The following is a 26,820-nucleotide window of genomic DNA, read 5'->3' on the forward strand; positions in this document are numbered from 1 at the left end:
AGACAAACTTGCAAAACTAGGTCGTGTACTACTTTAGGCGGGAAGGCAGCGAAACAAAAAAAAGTCTCCAAGAAACTGTTAAAAGAAAGAAGGTTGTTATAGCCTACTGCCCGTGACCTAACCTAGGTCCAATGTTATATTTATACATCCTGGGCTAAATTAAGCTCGAGTCTGGTGTCACAGATCATGGATCATGTCTGCATTACGTGGCAGACATGGTAAAAGAAGGTTTAGCATAAATATTAGTAATTTAAGAGAGCGTAGCCTGGGGGGGTAGATGTATCGTAAAATCAAGTAAAGTAGACTATGTTAGGATGCGAAATAGATATAAACCATAAACTATACTTTAAACTTCGACACTTTAAAATATAGTCTATGATGTAAACATAGGCCGAAGATTAGGAAAGAATGGACAATGTACTCAACGCTTCTAGTGGTGCCACGTTTCTCCCTCAAAAGCTACGGTCTGCGGGTTTGTTTTTTTTTAGTGCAAAGGAACTCACTCCCCATTGATCTCAGACAGACAACATGCTTCACTACATTCAAGAAGAACATTAAGACCTGTTTAAAACTTTTTTTTTAGTTTCTTATGTTTGTAATGTTATTAATGCGCCTTGAGCCTACATTTTGTTTGTTAACAGCGCTCTATAAATTAAATTATTATTATTATTAAGGACATAAAGAGACACAGAATCGGGATATGCTTGGAGCCTCAGAGGGGCTGAACATCGTTTCAGCGCCTTTGTAACTGTAAATTATGGCACAGAGGTTTATGCATTATTGATTCTTTACTTTTTAGTCTTCTGCACTGAAGCGTCTCTAAATGTAGGAATAACAGTAGGGTGGTCGAGTGGGTTGTCAACTTGGTTGGGTGTTGCTGCTGATTGCCGAATCGGAGGTTCAATGCCTCATGTCCTGGTCAGATTTTGCTATATATAATTCATCAATTTCTCTCGTTAAAGTCTGGTTCCTAATGCTGCCAGTCTATGCTCTTCTAAAAGGTATGCAGTGAATCTCGAATAGCCGGTCTCCCAAGCCACCCCTATCCGCTCCGACAGTTTATTCATAACAGTATCTAATTCCATAGTAAAAAAGACATAGAAAATTACAGAATAAGCTCAAGATGAACTAAGACAAGACAGAAATAATTGAGATTGGCACTCGGAACATCACAAAAGTCGAAAGCACAGATTCCCTTTCTATCAAGAACTGTCGAATTCCTTTTGTTCATGTAGAATTTTTCGAACAAAAATATCTAAGAAAAATCGGAAAAATCTTGGAAGACAATAGCAATGACCAAAGGTTTGGAACTCACTGCCCATTGATCTCAAGACAAACAACATGTTTCACTGCATTCAAGAACATTAACTCTTTCTCTCCTAACTGACGATACCAACGTTGATTCCACTAGAATGTGGTAAATAATTACGGAGAGAAAGAGTTAAGATCTATCTGTTTATTAACAGCGTTCTATAAATTAAATATTAATTATTATTATTACAAAACAGGAATGTTATCCAATAGATATTTAATGAACACCCTTTTGGCGATTCAATCCTTCAGTATTTGGCGATTCAATCCTTCAGTATTAGGCGATTCAATCCTTCAGTATTTGGCGATTCAATCCTTCAGTATTTGGCGATTCAATCCTTCAGTATTAGGCGATTCAATCCTTCAGTATTTGGCGATTCAATCCTTCAGTATTTGGCGATTCAATCCTTCAGTATTTGGCAATTCAATCCTTCAGTATTTGGCGATTCAATCCTTCAGTATTTGGCAATTCAATCCTTCAGTATTTGGCAATTCAATCCTTCAGTATTTGGCGATTCAATCCTTCAGTATTTGGCGATTCAATCCTTCAGTATTTGGCAATTCAATCCTTCAGTATTTGGCAATTCAATCCTTCAGTATTTGGCGATTCAATCCTTCAGTATTTGGCGATTCAATCCTTCAGTATTTGGCAATTCAATCCTTCAGTATTTGGCGATTCAATCCTTCAGTATTTGGCAATTCAATCCTTCAGTATTTGGCAATTCAATCCTTCAGTATTTTTCTCTCCCTATCCCCAAGAGCGATGGTTTTCACACTCAGTGATTACATCATATCTCATGGCCTGGTTACTACACAACTGTTGAGTATCCACACATCTTAAGCAAAAAAAAAATAAAAAAATTTCCCCTTTCAGACCTTGTGATCTATAGGGCAGATATGATCGATGTAAAAGTCACCTGTTTCTTCACCAGGATTTGAACCCGAGGCCCCTCAGTTAAGCCAGGCGCTTCACCACTCAGCCACCATGCCTTAATCTACACATCTTACATTAAATTAATTTAAAAAAAATGATTTTTGTTCAATATCCCCTAACAAAATAGCTTTTCTTTAAATAAAGATACATTTACATCATTTGTTATTTAAAAAAAAACACTACTATTTATTCAATGCATTAAGTTCTTATTTCCAGTAGAAATGAAATCTATGATGCGTGACTACAGCTTGACCACCTAACGAGAGAGCTCGAATGTAGACTCATTGTGTTTACAGAGTGCCCAAATACCAGATACCCCCTCCCCCCAAAAAAAACTTTTCATGTTCTCTGCTAAAAATATAAATGAAACCTTAATGCCTAGTCTTGATTAGCCTGTGTGTAAAAAAAAGAGGGGGGGGGGGAGATGATGTAGTAACTCCAGTGGCGGACCGAAAGGGTTAATGTGTGTGCGGCCTACTGATACACACGACTCAGGCCAATCACACAGATCAACGGCTTTCGATAGACAAGGGACAGTACTGCTAGTTCACGCAAGTATGACCTGTGTTGTGGTCATGTGATCAAGAGCCTTCACGGTCGATAGACACGGTGAGTAACGAGAGACAGTTGAGTCCAGAACAGCAAGGCAGTAAGGACTGTGGTACCTTGGAGTCCTCGAAAATGTAGCTGTACGAGCTAGAGAGACTAGTAACGTCTAGTTAGGCAGTTCTGTAAAGTACAAGAAAGCATTTGAATTTGATGTAGCCAATTGGCTGTCGATGTATTTGTAATTAAACCGCCACTTTGTTACTTGAAGCTCTTGTTGTCAAGTTCTTGAGTTAGATGTGCTGTGTTTTGTAGTTAAGTAGTGTTTGCAGAAGGCCTGGTTGAGAAGATCGTAACAATATTATAACTCAATCCTTTAGATCAGTGATGCCCAACCATTTTCGGCCGGCGGGCCAGTTTAATTTCCGACACTCGTGTCGCGGGCCACATCATCGAATAGATAAAAAAAAAGAAATAGAGAATAAACCATTTAAAAGTTTTGTTAGAAACACGTAGCACTATTTGGATACGTACACACGTATGGCTATAATGTAATATCGGTTTCATTTGTTTTATTAGTGAAACGTTCGTCTACACAATGAAGTGCTTGTAAACATGTTTAGGCAGGCCGGATAAAGGCACATCGTGGGCCGAATCTGGCCCGCGGGCTGTAGTTTGGGAATCACTGCTTTAGATTATATCAAACTATGTTTTCATTTGATGATCTAGTTAAGCAGGAGCTCTAAGTACAAAATATGTCACACTTAGTACAACATTGTACTAGGAGCTTATCATCAAACTTAAACAACTAACCCAATTGTATGCAAAATAAGAGAACCACATTAGAGATTAGGTCATTAAGTACAACTAGATATTTTTGTAGAAGAAACAAACACACGAGCACATAATGAATTACTTTATTTGTTCAGTAATAAATATATTTTGATTTTGGTTATTTACATTTTGCATATACAGAGAAAAATACATTTCTGTCCAACTTTGTAAGGTACAAACACATTTTTGGAGAAATGTTTGAAATAGAGGTCAAGGTGACAGAGTTAAGTGTTTACCTTCTAATCCTAGAGAGCATAAAGCTGTTAATTTTTTATCTTTTTAATCCTAGAGAGCTAAAGCTGAGTTCAAATGAATTATGGGACTTTAAGATTTGGGTTTTCCTGCAGCTCTCAGGATACATGATTGTTGGGAGTTGAAAGGTGGTTTGATGACACCTTCATTAACCCAATAGCTCCTATTTCCGGTTCAAAAAAAACCCCTTCAAAGTCCTAAGCAAGGAGGGATAACTCCGTATTTAAAAAATCCTAAAAAATATGTATTTTGCAAAAAATAATCAAATTGAAGATCTAATACAAATAAACAAACAGATAACTTTAAAAAATAGAACTATATGTCTAGTTTTAAAAAATATATACGTTTAATACCACTAGAATGTAAAAAACTTCAAAAATAGTCATTTTCCCACGTGGGGGCTTATACACTGGGGCTATGGGCCTGTTCGTTTGAAAAATTATTTTAAAAATAAAAACCTTTCCGATTTTATTAAAAATAGAATCGGTAATCTCCAAAATGATTTGTAATCACGCTTGCAACGAGACTAGAAGAAATCATGTTTTTAAAAAGTTTAAATCAAGTCTATTGAATAGTGGGGGTTTTAGAAACGTTCTACAACGGTCTAGGACAAAAACGTTTTCAACTGCAGAAGGAGCTAATGGGTTAACACTGGCCTCAGAAAACAAAATGTGAACATTTCAGCATCTGTCTCATAGACTGCCTGGTGGTGTGGTAACCCGGATTCATACCCTGCCTGCTGCCATTCCCCATAATCCTGCGGGAGGTTTGGACTAGGAAGTAAATCATCTTCAACTCTGAAGGAACATTCGAAACATGTCAAACATTTTAGACTGCAAATAAGAAATTTTGTTAAGAAATAGTTTTTTGATATGTCTATTTGTGCTGCATGGTCAATTGTCAAACCTAATATTTTAAAATACAAAAAACAACATGAATATTGCACCCTTAAAGAAGATAAAACTTTAGATTTTATGACTGGAAGAAGAATTGAGCTATAATACACAAATGGCACTAATATGAGTAACTAGCTATGTACATTCAATCCTTCTTGTGGCACTGAGTCAAAAACACTTACAGGATAAAGAAATGCTTTTTCATTGTCATATTATAACACACATGAACAATATCGTGTAACACTGATCAATCATTCACATTCACAGTTTTTCATAATGTCAGCTCGAAGGTTCTGGAGAGTCCTGAGATGACGCTGACATGTTAGGCGATAGCGACATGGTCAGCGGCAGTGAGATTCTCAAAGTGGACAGTGGGTCAGACACATAGCCTGTGAACAAACAAATTTGAAATGAATGAAGTGAAGCAGATGGAAATATATTTGTCCTCAAGTAAAGACCAAAAATACCAAGAGAACATAGGCGGCCCTTGCAGCTATGTTGTACTCACACTTTACACGGTAGACAAGAAGCTCACAACCTGTATTCCTTCCCCTTCACTAATCCCTTAGTCTGTTGGACCACTGGGGCACCACACAAGATCTGTTGACCACCCTTCTCCAATCCTGTCTTTTGCCTTGGATAGTATTTTATTGAATTACATTCTTTTATATTGTCTCCCCATCACTTTCTCTGTATGTCTCTTCTTCATTTTCCTGGAACTGTTCCCTGAAGGAAGGTCTTTACGAGCCCTAAGGACCTTGTGATATGGCTATAGAATTTTATTTTGTGTTTTTTGACAGTAGTTAGCAGGGCATCATGAAGTCCAAACGCTGTATCAATCCTGTTTCTAATTTCTTCTGTTTGTGATGCAGTTTTGTATGGGACACCTAGGATCCTTCTGGAGCCTCTCAATTCCATTGCTAGGATCCTTCTCTCTAGTTCTAGTCAGCGTCCAAGATTCCAAAATCATATAAGAACATGCCCATGACCAGGTAGAGCAACAGTTTGATTTTAGTGATGAGGTCTATGCCTTTGCCTTTCGAGATTGTTTGCAAACGCTGCTGTAGTTCAAGTTTGGTTCTTACACCTGAGACAATAACTCAATAGCTCCAGGTAATTGTATTCAGTGTCTACAATACTCTAGGTCATCAAGTGAATAAAAGAAACTGACTTTTAATTCATGATTTTATAAGTGGTTTTTATGTTTGTGCATACAATATGCACAATTAGATGCAACATAAATTAAAAAAAAAAAATCATGCTTTCAAAAGACTAAGTAATCATTGCAACTATAACATAGTTTAAAAATATATTGAACACAATGAAGATGATTGTAAATTAACTGGATTTTTAACATATTTTTAAAAATGTATACCAAATATAAATACAAAATTGCGTAAGATTTTGAAAGAACAGAAATGCTTATAGAGAGTAAAATCAAAACCAGAAATTCAACAGCAAACTTTCTGATAAGTAAGTGTCACAAACAGAAAACACAAAAGGACAATGAAAAATTTAACCCAAGGGCAGCCAAAAATGAAACACAAAAAAAAATAATTTTGGAAACAAGATATGTTTTGCTTAAATAGCTTTTAAAAAGTTCATCCTTCATGCTCAGAACGCTAAAGTCCAATCTCTTTTGAGGACCAGAGGGGGAGGGGGGATCTGGGAAAAGGTTTTCTGTGCTGCCTTTAGCATCTCAGTAAAAACACAACTCTGCTTGAGTCGGGTGTCGAACCTCAAGCCAAAGCAAAGTGGTTTAAGCCTCTTGGCTAAATATCCCATTATTCATTATCATAATGAATCTAAATTTGACATGCAAGCAATTACATTCAAATTTTACACAAATTCTTCTAACCAAATATACACAAGTATAATCCTTTGGTACCCGTACTTTTAATTTTGTAAAGAATGGGGTTAACTGTTAAGAGGAGTATCTAGGCCATTATTAATTTCACTAAATTACAAAGTGCTAACAAATAAACAAACATTGGCCTCTAATTATAATAGCTTTTTGTAAATGCCTGCAATGGCAATATCAGAACAAGGCCATGAATGTGTTTCAACCATTGAAAAAAAAAAGTTTAATGATATAGACACTGACTGACAGCAAGAATTGATTTAATTCACTTATTAGCTTCTGACCCTAATGAACACATATACAAAACTTGCTGTGATATAAAAATACTTTACCATTTTTATCCAGCTGAGGATAGGGATACCGTCTCTTCTCATCATTTACAGCTCCGGATACACTGCAACATCAAATACACATAAATATTGTTACAGTATTAAGAGATATGACTAAATATGTGGGGTTTCATCCCCTTAAACAATCGTACATGTGAGTTCTCCCACACCCGTTCTTGGATCAAGTTGAAACTTTCCACCATTATTCTATTTAACTAAACATGAATCTAAAACAAATTAATTAATTAGTTATTGGTAATAGATTATTTTGTTTGATATTGCTGATATAGCTGTAAATGTGGAGTGGATAAGCTTTGTTTGTCTTTTTTTCTATTAGATCTCAGTCACTGTCACAATGCAACAAAAAGTTTGTTAAACAGCCAAAAAAAAGTGTCACAAAACGTTTGTCCACTAGTCATTAGCGTATTTGAAACTAAATATACAATTTACAGAAGATGTGCATGCTACTAAAAAAAAACTTTACCTGTTTCTAGAAGCTTCCATTTCCCAGTGATTCCGTAGGGCCGAAACATGGCCAGCCAATGGTGGCGTATCTCTTCCGTCTCCATCCGAGTCCTGGGTGGTGACCATGGGCAGAGATATAGGCAATGTGACTGTAGTAGATTCACAGTTACTTAACATGGACACCGCCTGAGATCGCTTACACTCCTCCAGGATTGGGATGATCTCACAGAACTCTGGTCTCTCCTTTGAATGGAAATAGTTCAAAGGTCAGAACTTACAACTTACTCCTAAAATGGGCCTAACACAAAAAGATAAGATTTAAAATATTGTTTCCAAAACATAGACCCTTGTACTATACCAATAATTGTCAGCCAACAAAAATTAGCCAAATTTTAAAAAGGAAGAAAATAATCTTAAAATACATGTGTTTATTGTGTACAGTTAAATTGTATTAACAATTTTGATAAAAAATCTGATAAAAATTTTAAAAAGACACATATCTAAAAAAAAAATTTTTTTTCAAAAGCTTTTATTTGGTAATCTTTCCATCCGCCACTAGCCTTGGACTGTGTAAGAACTAACTTGACTGCTAGATGTCACAGATAAATGTGTGTGTGTTTGTATAATCCAATTTTACTGGTACAAGTAATGAATGAAATACCAAAAGTAAGTTTTACAGAGCTTTGAATGAGAGAATGATGCGATGTACTAGATGAAGCCGAGAGGACAGGAAAGAGCTGGGAAGCCATAAAAAAAACTAGCAAGAGACCGTGGAGAGTGGCATGTTTTTACTGAGGAACACAGAGAAAAGATGATGATGAATGAGAGAATGGCCAAAAGTAAGTTTTACAGAGCTGTGACATAGAGAATGGCCAAAAGTAAGTTTTACAGAGCTGTGACATAGAGAATGGCCAAAATTAAGTTTTACAGAGCTGTGAATGAGAGAATGGCCAAAAGTAAGTTTTACAGAGCTGTGAATGAGAGAATGGCCAAAAGTAAGTTTTACAGAGCTGTGAATGAGAGAATGGCCAAAAGTAAGTTTTACAGAGCTGTGAATGAGAGAATGGCCAAAAGTAAGTTTTACAGAGCTGTGAATGAGAGAATGGCCAAAAGTAAGTTTTACAGAGCTGTGAATGAGAGAATGGCCAAAAGTAAGTTTTACAGAGCTGTGAATGAGAGAATGGCCAAAAGTAAGTTTTACAGAGCTGTGGTAAACCAAAGACCAAATAAAAATGTGTGTTTATTGGGACAGAGTTTTTTTGTGTGTGATTATATAGATTTAATCAAGTTACAGCAGGGCCTGGACAATATTAGTGAGACACTAGATCTAAGTGATTACAATACTACATATACAAGAGCTGAAACACAGGTAATAGTGTCAAGATTGATTATGAAGGTAAAAGATTACACATCCAGGCAACTAGTTTCCTTTGACTGATAGATTGGAGTCATCTGATAAAACTACCTTCATTATCAGACTACAAATAAATACTGAGCACTTACATCAGGGTTAGTGTGCCAACCTTTCTGCAAGAGTGACACTATAGGTTTAGGGAAAGTGATGGCTATAGGTGGCCTGGTATTGTGATATGCAGTCTCTGCAGCAGCAGCAGCTGTAAAAAAAAAAAATATTTTTGCAACCCATGTTAATTTATAACATTAAATATTCTAATATTTTATGTAAAGTAAAGTTCCCCTTTCAGACCTTGCAATCTATAGGGCAGATGATGGACCTCCAGTTCTGAAATCAAGTGCTTTACCAATCAGCCACCACGCCTCCAATATTTTATATGATATATACTCTTTCTTTTTAAAATGCCCTATTAATGCATAAAAAAATACTAAATATTTGATGCGCCTGCTATGGAGTAAACAAAACTGAGGGAAAGGATTATCTAAATTTGGAATTTTAACTCTTTATCTCCGTAATTATTTACCACATTCTGGTGGAATCAACGCTGGTATCGTCAGTTAGGAGAGAAAGAGTTAATTCTGAACAAGCCATTGAAAGCTTTATCCCATCTTCTGATAAACAATTTCCACTAAAAAATTTCTCCAATCAAAAAATTTTATTTCCTCACCAGGTTTGAGATGTGCAAATGGAAGCTCTCCAGAAAGTAGTTCCCACAGCACCAAGGAGTAACTGAACATGTCAGCCTTGACACTGTACTTGGTGCATTGGGTGAAGATTTCAGGGGCCATCCAACGCAAGTTCTGCAGGACAAAACCACAACATTCAACAGATGTTAAAACTAGATGCAGATCAAGCTACTTGTTGACACAGTCATATAATGAAATTATTTGAAAACGATTTATATACATATACTTTGTCCATCGTGATATGACATTGCACAAAGAAAAGTGCTAGTAAATGCTCATGTTCTCAAAAATGGCTCCAATAAAAAATACAAATTGTCATTCTTGAAAATATTTTTTAGATTTATGTAAAACAAACACAAGTGAACTGCTGACATAAACTGAGTGGTGAAAACTGCTAAGCTAACTGAGGGAGATTGAGTTCAAATCCTAATGTCCACTTTCAAGCGGAACTGAGTTTAGTTTTCTGAGTGCCTAAAAGCAGATGGCTCTTCCTTCAAATGCCCACACAAAAAAGGATGAGCTATATAAAAGAAATTTTAACAATTTTGTTAATCAATTTAGATGTATTCCTCGGCTACATTGTCAATTGCTTAGAAGAGGCTAATAAATACAATTCTACAGGACACAGAGCCTGATGATAGAAAGCAGGGAACAGAAAAAGATGGGCGGGACATGTAGTCTGCATGCCAGACAATCGCTTTCCCAAATGACTTCTGTACAGGAGCTGTGAGCTGGGGGCGTTAATGCAAGTGTTACAAAGACACCCTTAAGAACTCCTTAAAAGAGAGTGATATTGACATTCACGGCTGGGAAGCACTAGCTCTCCATCGCTCCTCATGGCGTGAAGCTGTGAGTGTCAGAGTCACAAGATTTGAAGCAAGGAGAGTGAAAGAGCGATGAACCAACAAAAAGCTGAGAGAAGAAGCAGGCCTAGCTGCAACTGACCAAACCCACACAGGCCACGTATGCACCCGGTATTTTAAAGCGAGGATTGGACTGAACAGTCATCTTCGAGTTCATAGGATATGAGAAATACGCTCATCTTAGATCACGAAGAACGAACTATATACCAGTATTTATATATATACCTGCATTTTAAGGGGAATAACATTTTGAATCAAACTAATTAAGACTAGTTTATTTCATATTTATTTAATAAGTCACACCACCTAACTCAAGTTGAAGGAACCTCTTCAAACAATAGCAAAGAATTAAAAAAAAAAAGAACACTCACTCCTGGTTGTTTAGTCATATTGTCCTCATCTGCTGAGCGCAAAAATCTTGACTCTATGTATGAAAAGAATTATGTTCAGACAAATGAGAATTCAACTCTTTTAACTCTTTAATTTAACACAACATTTAGACTAAAATTTACACAAATTTTATGCTTTTTAAAAAATATTATTATTATAGCTCTTATATAGCGCTACTTTCATGCTTATAGCATGCTTACAGCGCTATGGTTCAATCTCTTTTGTGGACCAGTGGGGGAGGGGGGTATCTGGGAGAAGGTTATTTAGTGCTGCCTTTAGGCACTCAGTAAACACAACTCTGCTCGAGTCCATTGGCGAACCTCGAGCCCCCTTCATAGGTAGCCAAGTTTAAGCGTACTTAGCCTCTCGACCACGCTTTAAAAAAATACTTCTTTTATTGCTAATATGACATGCATGAACTATAAACGTATATTATCATTGTTAAGTCTAGTCCCAGGACAATGTGACTTGCCTCCAAAGTCGGCCACAACTGCATGTCCATTCTCCTCCAACAAAATGTTGTGGCTATTGAGGTCCCTGTGAATGATGGGGAGGGGCATGTTGTGGAGGTATTCCATGCCTTTAGCCACATCCAAGGCTATGGTCAACTTCGACTGGACATCTATCAATCTAGATGAAAATACCAGGGCAAAAAAGCTCATTAAACATGTACGTTTCAGTTGAAAAAGTAGACAATAGTACTCAAGACTTTCATACGATGAAGCTTCTCTATTGGTCTCATTAGCAGTCATCATCGTAGAGGCTCTAACACTGAAAATTTCATTTAGATAGTGACTAAAAACTTTCCAAGTGAACTGTATTCTGCAACTCCGTGGCACTGAAGCTCTCCCACAAAAGAAAACAACAAGTTAAGTACCCCTTCAGTCTATAGGTCACCTGTTTCTATGGCTGATGGTTATCAAGGGTGTCATGTGGCTAGCACAATGACCAACTGCCTTTACTTTACCCAAATTAATGTCTGGAACCTATAAAAGTTGATATACTCAGGGGACATCCAAAAAAATCATTAAAATTTAAAATCCCAGTCTTCACACAGATTCAAACCCATGACCCCTCGGTTTGGAAGCCAGAAAGCTACCCAAAGCTCTGCCATAACTTAAAAGCAATAACTTTTACTAGGTTTTTTGGTAGTTAAAAAAATCCATATATTTCAAAAAGCAATGACTTTTTAGTATAGTATCACAATAAGTAAATCACATCTCTTTTTTTTTTCTTTCTCTAGAATGATTTCCTAATTACAAACCAACATGTTCACATCCACAAAGGTCAAACAATGCAATAAAAGTGTGAGAAATGAAAATGTGACCTTCACCTTTTCTGTTCATGCAGCAGACTAAACAATGATCCACCAGACACATAATGGGTGACAATGGCGAATTGCTGAAATGCAAAACAACAGAAATAAACAAAAATATATACTTGACCATAAAATAATTAATACATATTTAAAAAAAAACTGATCATATTTCAAGAAAATTTTCCATAAGTGTGTGGTTGCTAAATGACACAGAATTTGATAAAACAGATTATAACCCTTTGATAAAATATCCAATGTCTTGCTAAATGACACAGAATTAGATATAACAGATTATTGCCCTTTGATAAAATATCCAATGTCTTGCTAATGATATAGCTTTCAGACATAACTTCTAGCTAGACAGATGGAGAAGGCAAGTTTTAATCTCGGATCATCATTTGGATAATACTATGGAGAATCGACTAGGCACCTATCATTTGAATATAGATTTTAGAATCAACATTTCCTTAAATCTCAAGTAATCCACCATGTTCTTAGTATTCATAAATGCAATAAATACCAATAATCCAATGTGTTCTTAGTACTCAATGCTTAGAACATTTAAAACAGACTCATCACATTTTTTATATCATGGATTGTTTTATAAGCCCATTTTTGAAGCAAAAAAAAAAAAACCCAACTAAATTAGTATTGAATTTTCTTTTTATTCTTAAAGCGTTTTAGAAGGTTTGGAAATAGTTATACATTTATACCAGATTAGTGTGTTATACATTTATATCAGATTGATTTGTTTTACATTTATACCAGTTTGATGATCTTTTTAAATCTAGTTACAGAATTAGACATCAGTACTAAATGTATACATTTACATCAAACAGAATCATTAGCCAGACAAACTTACACTTGGATCGTCTAGACATGCTCCGATAAAGTTAATAACATAAGGACTGTTCAGCTTTGCCAATATGGCAACCTCTCGACAGAACATGTCCACGTCTGACTTGGCACCAAATGAACTTGCTCTGTACCTGGAAGAAAGAATGTCGAAACTGACACGAGAGAACTGAAAAATAAAAGAGCTATCAAACATCGCCTGACAGCTTAAAATTCAGAAAGTAAATAGCACAAGAGGTACCTAAGACTTGATTGTACTTCTACACAAAGGAAATAAAAGAAATAGTGAAATATGTTACATGTGTTAGGAGTATAAGCAATAATTTAAGCAACTGATAAATTTGTACAACTCGAGATATATAGGTCAGTCTAAAGGAGATTTAATAATTAAAACCCACATGAATGTTGAAAATACTAATAACTATCCGACTTACACCTACAAAAAAAAGAAAAAAAAAACAACAACAAAAAAAGAAAAAAAAAAGGCCTTGCTAGAAATAATGTTTGAAAATGAATGAAGACAAATTGACCAAACTGACGAGGAATTCATCAAAACAAACCTTTTGATAGCCACGGTGCGTCCTTTACACTTGCCTTTATAAACTTTCCCAAAGGAGCCAGACCCAATAGTCTCCTGAAACTCTAGGTCAGTGATCTGAAGATGAAACTGGTGAGACAAGTTGGCCCTCAGCTGGAGGACATCAATTTTCTCTAAAGAAACAAAAAGACAAGGCCATATTTATACATGGTCTAACTGACAAACAAAGGATATCATTTGACCTCAACAAAAATTACTTTATCATTGGCTAAACTTTTAGAACTTCTCCATAAGTAGAAAGAAACAAAACAATCATGCAATGAAAGACCCTGTTATCTTACTAGATAAAATATTTTTTTTAATGTTAATAATATTTAATAATAAATTTAATAATCTTTTTATATAAGCAAACCTGTTCTAATCCAGCATTTTAATAATATTTTTATATAAGCCAAACTGTTCCAATCCAGTATTCTGAAACTAATACCTTTGGTCATACTGCGTAGTTTTCCTAATGGCGATGGTACAGCCACATAGGAGCCATCCAGACTGCCAGGCTGTGAGTAGTCCCCACATGCAGACTCATCATTTGGACGTTTATAATGCTTGAGTAAAGTAACTATGGAGTCATGGCCTGTGTGAAATATAAACATTGAACAAATAGTGATGCTACTTATCAAATTGATGAATTTATTGAATAAACACACATTTTTGGGAACTCTAGCCATAGACTGTTAAGAGAAAAGGTGACAGCAAACTATTAACAATGACCAGTGATGACCTCAAAAAATGTTGGCTCCAGAAATATCAAATCCAATCAAATTTTACATGTGATATATGTAGCCAAGAATGCTTCTCTAGAATATCACTTCATAGCCAAATGATAAATCTTTATCGGATAAGCCATTATATTTCAGCAAGTTAAAGCCTCCAATTCAAACTATTCTAACTTAGAGATATTTACTAGACCAGTCACGTCATATAGACACTATCAAGTGACAAAACTACTGTATCACAATGATTAGGCCAAAAAGAACAGAGAAATGTAAAGCAAACTAAAAAAGAACTAGGCCAAAAATAACAGAGAAATGTAAAGCAAACTCAAAAAGAAGAGCTAAATGTCCCCAATAACATATTGAAAGATTAACACTGTAATGTCCCCAATAACATATTGAAAGAGTAACACTGTAATGTCCACAATAACATATTGAAAGATTAACACTGTAAGACCTTTCAAAACCTCGTCCAACCTTTTTCATAAGCCCACATCAAGGCAGTCTGCTCCTCCCGTTTCTCACTGTCCCCACTCTGGTCACTCACAGCAGCCACAAGATTCATGTCCGCTCGGTTCTCTAGCAGGAACTGAACACAGCGAATGTGGCCATGGTAGCAGGCACTATGTAGGGCAGTGTGACCATCTTTACCCTGGTAGTTTATGTCCACTGAGGTCTGGGCCAGCAAAAATTTGACTAGTTCTAGATTCTTACCAAATGTACAGGCACTGTAAAGGAGAGGTTAAAAGTCGCAAATGAAACAAATATGCATCAACACCCAGGTCATTAAACATGACAGTTACTTTAAAGACATAGTACATATGGTCAATTAGTTTAGTCTAGATTTATATTTGCAACCTATGAGATACCGTACTCATAATATAAGAGAAAGTATAGAGAGTCTTAGCATCTTAATTGTGTTCATTAATATAGTTCTATATACATTTTTAATAAAGTTTAATGAAGACAGAATAGTGTAAGCAATGCAATATCTATCACTCTGGTTCAAATAAAATTTAAGTAGTTCAAATATATACCCTAACATTAAGACATTTTTCTTAAACACATCATAAAAATTCAGTAAGGAAAAAAAGAATTTTAGGCATAATGCTAACAAAGGAAACTTTATTGAACATGTGGAAAAAAAGAAATTTACAAAACTTCACAATCTGACTATAGTGTTAATACCTGCTCTCATGGTGGTTAGTATTTCAACGTGCCACTAACCTATGTAAGGGTGTTTCGCTAAAGATATTCTCCATTGTAAGGCTGTCTTGTCCGGTCTGTGAGACCAGCTGTTTGGCTATCTCAAGTTTACCATTGTAACAAGCCCTGAAAGAGTATTGACACAAGAAAATAGACCAGTGACTAATGCAACAAATCTAGGTGTGATTCAACACTAAATCATGACTGTAATGATTATTTTATTGTTCAATTGTTTAAATGTATTTTACGCCAGTGTTCACCCAAGAATCATTCCAGGTTTGTCTAGGTTTTAATGTATTTTATATAAGTGTTCATCACTTTAAAATTATCACTTTAAAAATACTCTGCTTAGGCTGGATCCAGTATGGGAGATGAACATATGCCAAAAGCAGTCTATTTTTGGTGAGCTAAAAGGTGGTCGACGTAACAGAGGCGCCCCACAGAAACGCTTCAAAGACCAGCTTAGGCGCCAACTTGCCTTAGCTGACATAGAAAAGAGAGCACCTGATTGCATGCAGCCTAAGAACAATACAGCTGGAGGTCACTCACAAAGGCCGCATTTACATTACATACACATTTAAGACCAAAAGAAAATCCGCTGCCGAGGACACAGACATCGAAAAGAAAATCTAAATCGACTACCTGCGGACAAAGATTATGCTTGCCCTGGATGTCGCAAAATATGTAGGTCACAGCTGGGGCTCCGCAGCCACAGGAAATACTGCATTTCTCACTAATCTTCAGACTCGAAGACAAGCCTTATTTTTATTTATAAGTGTTCATCGAAGAATAATTACAGCAAAACCTGCAAGTCTAGACTTGTTCATATCTAAAGGGTACATTTTTAAAACATTAACAAACAAAAACATGCAATAAATCAATAATCTTCAGCTTGAGAGTAAATAAACTAAGAAATTATTTGGCGTCTTACAGGTGTAATGGTGTATCCCCGTAGATGTTGACTTCATGAGGGGATGCCCCGTGGTCAAGTAAGTAATGAAGAGTGACCAGGTGACCAGACTTGCAGCAGAAATGAAGAGGCGTGTGACCTTCATCATCTTTGACATTCACTGCAATAACAAGGCAATTTCTTCTTATCTTATCTTATATAATACAGACGTTACTTCAAAAAAGAAGATGATTTTGTCCTATGCGTCATGCATTTAGTCATGCATATTAACCAATGACTCAAATTCTGCCAAGTCACTGGTTTTCCTGGCTAGCTCAGGCAACCCATTCCATGCTCTAATAGCACTAGGGAAGAAGGAGTATTTGTACAAATTTGTCCTAGCATATGGGACAAGGAATGTGACTTTCAAAATATACAGAAAATGGAACAAAGATGTTGATGAATACATAAAAGTTATTCAATTAGTTTAAATTGCCAAAGTGGTAACCAATATTAGTCTTCCAGATGGCCATCTCACTGCCTTACATTGTATAAGTGTATTTTGCTTTTGATAAATACTGTCATTGTCAATGGTTTTATATCTTATTATTGAATTTAGATAATAGTAATTTCAGGTGCTTGAAAAATAAAAGGTTTTCAAATAATGCATAAAATGTTTAATAACAACATATTGAAGATGGTTTCATGAGAATTACATATGGCACGAATCAGACTTCCTACAATTTTATCTTATCTTATAAAATACAGACGTTACTTAAAAAAAGGATAATTTTTGCAATCTTTATTAATCTTTGCACTTAAAGAAACAGCTTGCAGTCTAAATAACAGTACTTGCACTTTCTATCAAAAAATTGTAACTAGGCCAATACAAAAAACAATAAAATTACAAAATTATTGCTTCCATTTTCTTTTAACTATCTGTATCAAGCTCTATTGCTAGCGAATAAATAAAAGCCTTTTAAAATAACACCTGGGCTAATAGTTTTTTTCAAGGCTCATTTCATCCCAATGGATTGATTCTTTTTTAGTCTATAACTTCCAGCAAAATGGCAAGATGTGACAATAAATAAGATTCAAACCTAAGACAATAAAGATTGACAGAATGGCAAACCATAAAGCCAGATAGTCAAGATAGTTATGACTAAAGTACATTTTTTTACTTAGCTTCACAAACTGTCTCAAAAATGAGTCAAAATTATCTTGGACCTATTCCCATAAAAAAATAACTATGCATAAGCTTAAAATCCATTTGTATTCAAAGTATACTTTCATCTTTGCCAGGATTTCTTGATTCACAAGCCCTAAATAAGTACTTTATCATATCAAATATTAGAATATCTAATGGTCAAAACTAAGTACTTTAGTATATCAAATATTGGAATATCTAATAGCCAAAACTAAGTACTTTATCATATCAAATATTAGAATATCTAATAGGCAAAACTAAGTACTTTATCATTTCAAATATTAGAATATCTAATGGCCAAAACTAAGTACTTTATCCTATCAAATGTTAGAATATCTAATGGCCAAAACTAAGTACTTTATCATATCAAATATTAGAATATCTAATGGCCAAAACTAAGTACTTTATCCTATCAAATGTTAGAATATCTAATGGCCAAAACTAAGTACTTTATCATTTCAAATATTAGAATTTCTAATAGCCAAAACTAAGTACTTTATCCTATCAAATGTTAGAATATCTAATGGCCAAAACTAAGTACTTTATCATATCAAATATTAGAATATCTAATGGCCAAAACTAAGTACTTTATCCTATCAAATATTAGAATATCTAAGTTAATGTTAATTACCATCAGCTGTCTGTTGTGATGTTCCCTCAACAAGAAGCTGCATGATTTTCAAGTTAGCCTTTGAGCTGGCCAAGTGAATGGGTCTGTCTCCAACACTGCCACTGATGTTAATGTCAGATCCATTAGATAGCAGTAGGTCAACTACCTAGACAGAGCAGATATTATAAAACGTGTTATGTGCTGTGCCATGAGTTGACAACAAAATTTCAATAAAAAAACACATGGAAACATAAAATAGAAGCTTGAAGCTATTGATAGAATCTGTTATTCTCAAGAGTTCCCTTTTTGAAACTTTTGATTTCTGGGAGGAGGGGGGTGATTTGTTGCTCGGCATAAGCAAAATTACAAAGTGTTACGAAGAATGCTCAACAGTTTCCTCAACCAATACCAGCCTTTACAGAAACATTGACAGGAAAGGTTGCCAGAAGAAAATGGGGCTGGGCAATTGGAAAGGGTGGAATGACCTACCTCTTGATAAGCCACAACGATTGGCCGAGAAGAGTAGAAGGACTAGATGGCATACATCAATCATATCTTGTTATTTTGGGGAATATGAATTTTTCTTGAATAAACCCAGCTCTAAAAAATGTGCATTTGATGGGGAAAGAAAATGGTGTGGTCCTCTTGCTGGTTAAATGACACCCTCTTCAAATTTCACAGAAACAGTTGACCCTTGCATGTTCTGGCATGTACAGCCCTAGAAGACTTTATTTCAAATAACAATAATTACATAATGCATAGGAATAATTGAAGGCCCTGGTGCTTAAGGAAGGTGGCTAAGTCATATTTTTATGAAAATTATGCATGAAACTGCAAGGACATGACCAGCTTGTTACACTGAATGGTGTTAAAAGGAACACAAGTTACCTGTCAAACTACTGCAATGATTTTAACCTTACAACATAATATCATGGAATGTTACAATTTTTTTGCTCAAAATTGACATATATAGAATAATCATGAGCATATTATCTCTGTCAATCTATGAAGGAGGTCTAGTCCAATCTCTTTCAATGAAAGAAGGGAGTTAAGTCCAATGGATCTAAATGCCTTTCTTAGATTGACAGAAAAGTAAATTATGTCGAATCGCCCCAAATCCCAAAGATAGCCCAGTGGAAAATTGCCAATTAAAACTGGAAACAGTTTATTTCTCACAAGAACCAAATATCAGGAGGAACATAGAAACAAAATTTTTTTTTAGCCATTTTATTTAACATGATCAAATTGTGACTTGACCACCCTTCTTGATCTAGGCCCTTCAAGAGCTCTCAAATATTAGACATAATAAGAAATAAAAAACCTATGAACCTTAATTAATTGCTCTGAGTTGCAATGATTTTAATGACCTACTTTCTCGTGTCCAAAATGACAAGCTATATGCAGTGAAGAAAACTTGACCAAGTCTCCCATGTCTATTTTGGCTCCGCTTTCAACAAGACTTTTAGCAATCTAAACAAAGTACAAATATAAGCATAGGATTAACTAAAGAGTCTACATACATACACAGGCAGTCGTATACACTCCTTTGATACGAGTTGTGCTATAAATAGACTTACTTCATGATGTCCACACATGGCAGCTATATGAAGGGCAGCAACTCCGCTGTGACCAGTTTGATTTACATCCCCTCCATTAGTAACTAACACATCCACTTGTTCCGAGTCTCCCTTTTGACAAAATAGTTGACAAAATCATTTCAATCTTTTTATTTTCAAAAGTTGAAATATACACACATATATACAGAAAAGGGCAGATAGTTTTAAGGCCAATGGTTGATGAGGAGGTCATGTGGCCAGCATAGCTTCATTTCCCAAACTAATGTCAAGTCAAGTACCCATTAGAGTTGGGGGGGACTCAGAGACAATCCTAAAAAAAATAATTCCAGTCGAAACCAAGATTAGAACCCAAGAAACTAAGGAAGCCAAGGGCTTTGCCACTAAGCCCCCCCCCCCTATATATACAGACAATAACCATAAAAACAATTTTCCATAAATAGAACTGCTTCTATATCTTTTAAATATAAAAGTCCACCAGCTTTAAAAAAGGATGACTTTAAGACTATAACATTTCCTTAAAGACTATGATGTTTCCTTAAGACTATGTTGTTTACTTAAGACTATGATGTTTCCTTAAAGACTATGATGTTTCCTTAAAGACAATGATGTTTCCTTAAAGACTATGATGTTTCCTTAAAGACTATGATGTTTCCTTAAAGACTACTATGTTTCCTTAAAGACAATGATGTTTCCTTAAAGACTATGATGTTTCCTTAAGACTATGATGTTTCCTTAAGACAATGATGTTTCCTTAAAGACTATGATGTTTCCTAAAGACAATGATGTTTACTTAAAGACTATGATGTTTCCTTAAAGACAATGATGTTTACTTAAAGACTATGATGTTTCCTTAAGACAATTATGTTTACTTAAGACTATGATGTTTCCTTAAGACAATGATGTTTCCTTAAGACAATGATGTTTCCTTAAAGACTATGATGTTCCCTTAAAGACTATGATGTTTCCTTAAGACAATGATGTTTCCTTAAAGACTATTATGTTTCCTTAAGACAATGATGTTTCCTTAAAGACTATGATGTTCCCTTAAAGACTATGATGTTTCCTTAAGACAATGATGTTTCCTTAAGACAATGATGTTTCCTTAAAGACTATGATGTTCCCTTAAAGACTACGATGTTCCCTTAAAGACAATGATGTTTCCTTAAAGACTATGATGTTTCCTTAAAGACTATGATGTTTCCTTAAAGACTATGATGTTCCCTTAAAGACTATGATGTTTCCTTAAGACAATGATGTTTCCTTAAGACAATGATGTTTCCTTAAAGACTATGATGTTTCCTTAAAGACTATGATGTTTCCTTAAAGACTATGATGTTTCCTTAAGACAATCTACCACCTGCGGACAATGGTTATGCTTGCCATGGATGTGGCAAAATATGTAGGTCACAGCTGGAACTGCGCAGCCACTGGAAATACTGCATTACCCACTAATCTTCGGACTCAAAGACAAGCCTTATTATTATTATGTTTACTTAAAGACTATGATGTTTACTTAAAGACTATGATGTTTACTTAAGACTTTGATTGATTTAGAGACTATAATTTACTTGGAAGCTATGATTAACTTACAATGGCTCTATTATCGCTATTAACTCTATGATTCTATAAAACTAAATACTGAGGAGAAAAAAAAAGAACAAAAATGTCTCACCCTGTATGTTGACAAATGAAGGGCAGATAACTGATTTTTACTCAGTGTGTTGACATTGACCCCTTTCTTAATAATCCTCTCAAGTTGACTACAGGGAGCTAAACATATGACACACAATACAACATTATGATAGATGCAAGAGTTATCTACAATTACAGTCAGATTTATATATACACACAGACAACTCTGTGATCAATGTTGATTATTTTATTGATTATGTTGATATCAAACATTCTCAAGAACTCACGCATCCTCAAGAACTCAAACATCCTCAAGAACTCAAACATCCTCAAGAACTCAAACATTCTCAAAGCCTCAAACACTCTCAAGAACTCAAACTTATCAAGGCCTCTAAAAATTCAAAAGGTATCAAACTTATCAAGAACTCAAAAGCTCCTCAAGGTGTCAAACTTCTAAAGAACTCAGATCCTCAAGATCTTGAAGGCCTCAGAGATCCTGAAGGCCTGACACAAGAAAACATTTTTGCTGTAAAAAGTCAAAAGTCCAATAATAATAATGACTAGTAAATAAAAAGAGAATATTATCTAACCTCCAGCCAAACATGTGATATGCAGCAGTGTCAAGCCAGTATCAGTCTTCTCAAAACAATTAACATCATCTAATAAAGTGCTTAATACAGAGAGGTCCTGGGTACTGTAGACAACAGAATGTATTCAATGAATAGATGTTAACAGCAATGCATAATATAAGCTTTAAATGTGTAATAAACAAGTAAGAAAAAAAATTTTGGTACTTAATATCTGTGCCTGTATTTTAAGTATGTTCTATATTTTCTATGCAAATAACTATAACCTATTACACACTGAGACAAAGTGCTTATATGCCCAATGATCATATGTCAGTAAATCACCAGTGCTCCCGGCTGGCTCAGGCAACCCATTTCATGCTCTAATAGCACTAGGGAAGAAGGAGCATTTGTACGAATTTGTCCTAGCATATGGAACGAGGAATGTGCCTCTATCTTTGTGTCTTTCTGAGTGTTTTTTTTATTTTATGTTTTTGTATTTGAAGATTATAGTTCAGTGTTTTATGTATAATTGCTACTTTAAAGTCTTCTTTCCTGAAGGCTTTCTAAATTTAGTGATTTTATTAAAGTTGTTACTCTAGCCAAATGTGAATATTGGTTTGTTATGAATCTCACTGCTCTATTTAGTGTCTGTTCCAGTTTCTTAATGCATATTCTAGCATTGGCCTAACCAAGGTTAAATTACATTTTAGTTTTATGTTCTTATTTGATTTATAGAAATTTCTTTTGATAAACCCTAATGCTTTGTTTAATTTTGTGATAGTTTTATCAATATGGGGATTCAACTTACTACTCTCACAGCTATACATCATCAAACTAAATGTATTGATTGCAATCGATCTTATAGTAAAACTGTGTTGGTCATTACTGAATATTTGTTATCCTTAAAATACATAACCTTTAACAGTTCTCTTAAAACAGAAATATTACAATTGCATAACTAATTTAATTGTATATAAAACATATAATAACATGCACTTGTCCATATAAAATGTCATCATTAACATTTGAGACAACAAGACTGACATACTTTGCTGCAGCAAGCTGAACTTCTGTCCAATCAGAATCTTTAGGACGCAGGTCCTCAAGCACTTTTGAACGAAATACAGCATAGCTCTCGCTGATTTTTTTCTTTAGCTCATCTGCAGAGACAGTATTGTAATTACTTATAATTACTTAAAACATGTTTCTTTAGCTCAACTGCAGAGATAGTATTGTAATTACTTCTAATTACTTAAAACATGTTTCTTTAGCTCATCTGCAGAGACAGTATTGTAATTACTTCTAATTACTTAAAACATGTTTCTTTAGCTCATCTGCAGAGACAGTTTTGTAATTACTTCTAATTACTTAAAACATGTTTCTTTAACTCATCTGCAGAGACAGTTTTGTAATTACTTCTAATTACTTAAAACATGTTTCTTTAGCTCATCTGCAGAGACAGTATTGTAATTACTTCTAATTACTTAAAACATGTTTCTTTAGCTCATCTGCAGAGACAGTATTGTAATTACTTATAATTACTTAAAACATTTTTCTTTAACTCATCTGCAGAGACAGTATTGTAATTACTTATAATTACTTAAAACATTTTTCTTTAGCTCATCTGCAGAGATAGTATTGTAATTACTTCTAATTACTTAAAACATGTTTCTTTAGCTCATCTGCAGAGACAGTATTGTAATTACTTATAATTACTTAAAAACATTTTTCTTTAACTCATCTGCAGAGACAGTATTGTAATTACTTATAATTACTTAAAAACATTTTTCTTTAACTCATCTGCAGAGACAGTATTGTAATTACTTCTAATTACTTAAAACATGTTTCTTTAGCTCATCTGCAGAGACAGTTTTGTAATTACTTCTAATTACTTAAAACATGTTTCTTTAACTCATCTGCAGAGACAGTTTTGTAATTACTTCTAATTACTTAAAACATGTTTCTTTAGCTCATCTGCAGAGACAGTATTGTAATTACTTCTAATTACTTAAAACATGTTTCTTTAGCTCATCTGCAGAGACAGTATTGTAATTACTTATAATTACTTAAAACATTTTTCTTTAACTCATCTGCAGAGACAGTATTGTAATTACTTATAATTACTTAAAACATTTTTCTTTAGCTCATCTGCAGAGATAGTATTGTAATTACTTCTAATTACTTAAAACATGTTTCTTTAGCTCATCTGCAGAGACAGTATTGTAATTACTTATAATTACTTAAAAACATTTTTCTTTAACTCATCTGCAGAGACAGTATTGTAATTACTTATAATTACTTAAAAACATTTTTCTTTAACTCATCTGTTATATGTTACCACACAGTTATATGTAGCCACAGTTATATGTAACCACACAGTTATATGTAACCACACAGTTATATGTAACCACACAGTTATATGTAACCACACAGTTATATGTAACCACATTTCACTTAAAACTATCAATATGCCCACCACTGTTGGAAAAGTGTTGTCAATACTGATCAGTAAAAAGGAGCACATTTAATTTAACAATTGCACTGAAAGTTTGATGTCCAATATTAATTAATTTTTTTAATTAATTTAGGAAGGATTTCTAAAGACCAAAAAAAGTGGGAAAAATTATATACATTGAGCTCACAATTAAAATGAATGAAAACAAATTGTATATTTTTTGGGGGCTTTTGGCACAATTTAGGCCATGTCATGTCAAAAACTAATTGTGATGGTAATCATGGGTTCTTTCAATTATCTGCTTAAATCTATGAAGGGGATATTATATTTGTGAGATTTCTGGCTAATAATAGACCCAAGAGGAAATATATGGATGTATATATGGAAATATATCAGATGCCCACCATATCTTTTATTTTGACCAATGTTAGTGATTTTTTCTTTATGAACAAATGTTGTTCTACCCTGTCAAAGACATGAAAAGGGGAAGAAGACATTGCCAGATAGTTCAGCACTTCCGAAACTTAGTCCCATTCCATACCAAACTACCTACCTGTGCAAGATATGGTTGGCCTGGACTTATAGTTGCCCATTATACTACTTGTGTCTTCTTTTCATGGTAAGTTAATTAGATCTGGTCAATGAGATGCTAAGAGGCTTCAAATCAATGATATGCTAAGAGGCTTCAAGTCAAATGTATCTGCAAAATAATTGAAGTAAGAAAGTTGTACAGGATCACTCACAGATTTGTAAGAGTAATTTCTGCATTTAGCTGGGATATTTGTGTGTCTGGCTGGCCCTGGACATATCTGTGTGTTGCCAAGGCACTGGATGAAGACTTAAAGTATAGTTAAAAAGGGGGAATAACCTAGTTGATTTTATATACCAGATACCTAATAACTGATAGGAAAAGAGAGAATAAACATATTGATAAATCTGCTAGCTAATTTTTTAAATGGTAATGTCCACATTATTAGCTAATGAGGAAATTACCCTTGTAACTAACTTTTAAACAATATCATCAGTAATTTATCATCATAATTTGACACCTAGAATCTAGATCTATTAAATCAAATAATTCTTGCCTATTTTAGAAAATGATTTGCCACTACAATGCCTCTGCTTTGGAATCGTGAAATGTAACTCAAATGATTGGGAAAATCTGATAATATTATAATAGTATATTTATAATATTGACTATCTACAATCTACAGATTTAGATATTGAATTTTCTCTAACTAGAGTACTAGAGACTATGACTAGATGATGATCTAGATTCTAGATATCTAAATAATCTAGGATTGCTGTCAGTGTCATTAGCTGAAGACACCCTACTTCTACTAGTTCTATATCTAGATAAGTGCAGCTTTGTGCTTAGTAAGTTAAGTTACTAGATCTAGAATTTTCTAGATTGACTACAATTAACAATGACAACAGTTTGTTAGTTCCTGAGATAAGTTCGTCAGCGACATCAATGATCAATGAATGATCAGACTCAGATCTTTGAGTCAATGAACTCAAAGTCAATGAGTACTCTACTCTCTAGACATCTACTACTAGTAGACTGTATAGTAGTCGACTGTAACTATATCTAGACTATTCTAGACTCTAGATCTACTAAGTCTAACTACTACATTACTAGAATAGAGTACTAGACTCAGAGACTCTAGAGTCTAGATCTAGACTTTTTTTTAGATAGAATCTACTAGATCTATATTTACTTACTTAGTCACTTACTACTAGATCTCTAGATCTAGATAGATCTATTATGAGTCTAGTGATCTTAATGACTTAATCTTAATAGAAGTTAGATGAAATGAGAGTGAGTAACTGAGTGGCACTTGACTTGTCACTTGCCTTGACTCAGTAGTAGACTAGAGTGTAGAGTCTAGTAAAGTTAGGGCGAGTTTAGAACTCGATAGAGAGACCAAAGTATAGACATATAGATCTAGCTTTATTATTTTCCCTATCTAGATCTATAATATAGAATTATAGAGTATAGAGTTACAGGAATAGAGGTCTACAAAGACTTATAATCTCTAAATCAACACTACTCTCCCTTGAATTACCGTACTTGCCAACTTTTATTTTTGCTTGTGCTTTATCTCTGTTTCTATCATCTATTAATCTAAATCTTCTTACTTCTTATATGATCTAAATAGTGAGATTCATTTAAAATGCAAACATGCTTTTGTACTTTAATCATTAACTAATAATCTAAACTTTTACAAAGACATAAACAATTATTTAATAGAAAAATATTTACATTCAATTTATGGCGTCTAAGTCAATAAAATGTCTATATTGACAAAAAAAAAAAAAACAATACAAGTATTTACATAGATAGAATGTCTTGATTTTGAGTTACGTCCCTTTACCGCAGGAATTCATATTGTGTACCAAACTATTA

The 26,820-nt window shown here is 34.4% G+C and overlaps 1 protein-coding gene across 2 annotated transcripts; it reads right to left on the reverse strand.

The window, feature by feature from the left end:
- Positions 1-3,692: 3,692 nt before the first annotated feature.
- LOC106051179 (serine/threonine-protein kinase TNNI3K-like) lies at positions 3,693-26,446 on the reverse strand. Of its 2 annotated transcripts, none has more exons than XM_056042171.1 (22): positions 26,136-26,446; positions 24,964-25,110; positions 23,004-23,115; positions 21,977-22,080; positions 21,427-21,524; positions 19,755-19,865; positions 19,545-19,647; positions 18,199-18,339; positions 16,403-16,541; positions 15,493-15,597; positions 14,743-14,993; positions 13,980-14,126; positions 13,515-13,665; positions 12,962-13,088; positions 12,115-12,182; positions 11,254-11,411; positions 10,763-10,815; positions 9,510-9,642; positions 8,932-9,041; positions 7,448-7,671; positions 6,967-7,028; positions 3,693-5,162 (listed from the first exon to the last, which is right to left on the reverse strand). In XM_056042171.1, the coding sequence occupies exons 2-22, from the start codon at positions 25,001-25,003 to the stop codon at positions 5,053-5,055; spliced, it is 2,547 nt and encodes an 848-aa protein (XP_055898146.1). In that variant the 5' UTR covers positions 25,004-25,110; positions 26,136-26,446; the 3' UTR covers positions 3,693-5,052. The 2 variants fall into 2 exon arrangements, with proteins under 2 accessions (XP_055898146.1, XP_055898147.1); XM_056042172.1 differs by having other exon boundaries at positions 26,419-26,445.
- Positions 26,447-26,820: the final 374 nt, after the last annotated feature.

Source organism: Biomphalaria glabrata, chromosome 9 (genome assembly GCF_947242115.1).
Source record: "Biomphalaria glabrata chromosome 9, xgBioGlab47.1, whole genome shotgun sequence".
Lineage (NCBI taxonomy): Eukaryota > Metazoa > Mollusca > Gastropoda > Planorbidae > Biomphalaria > Biomphalaria glabrata.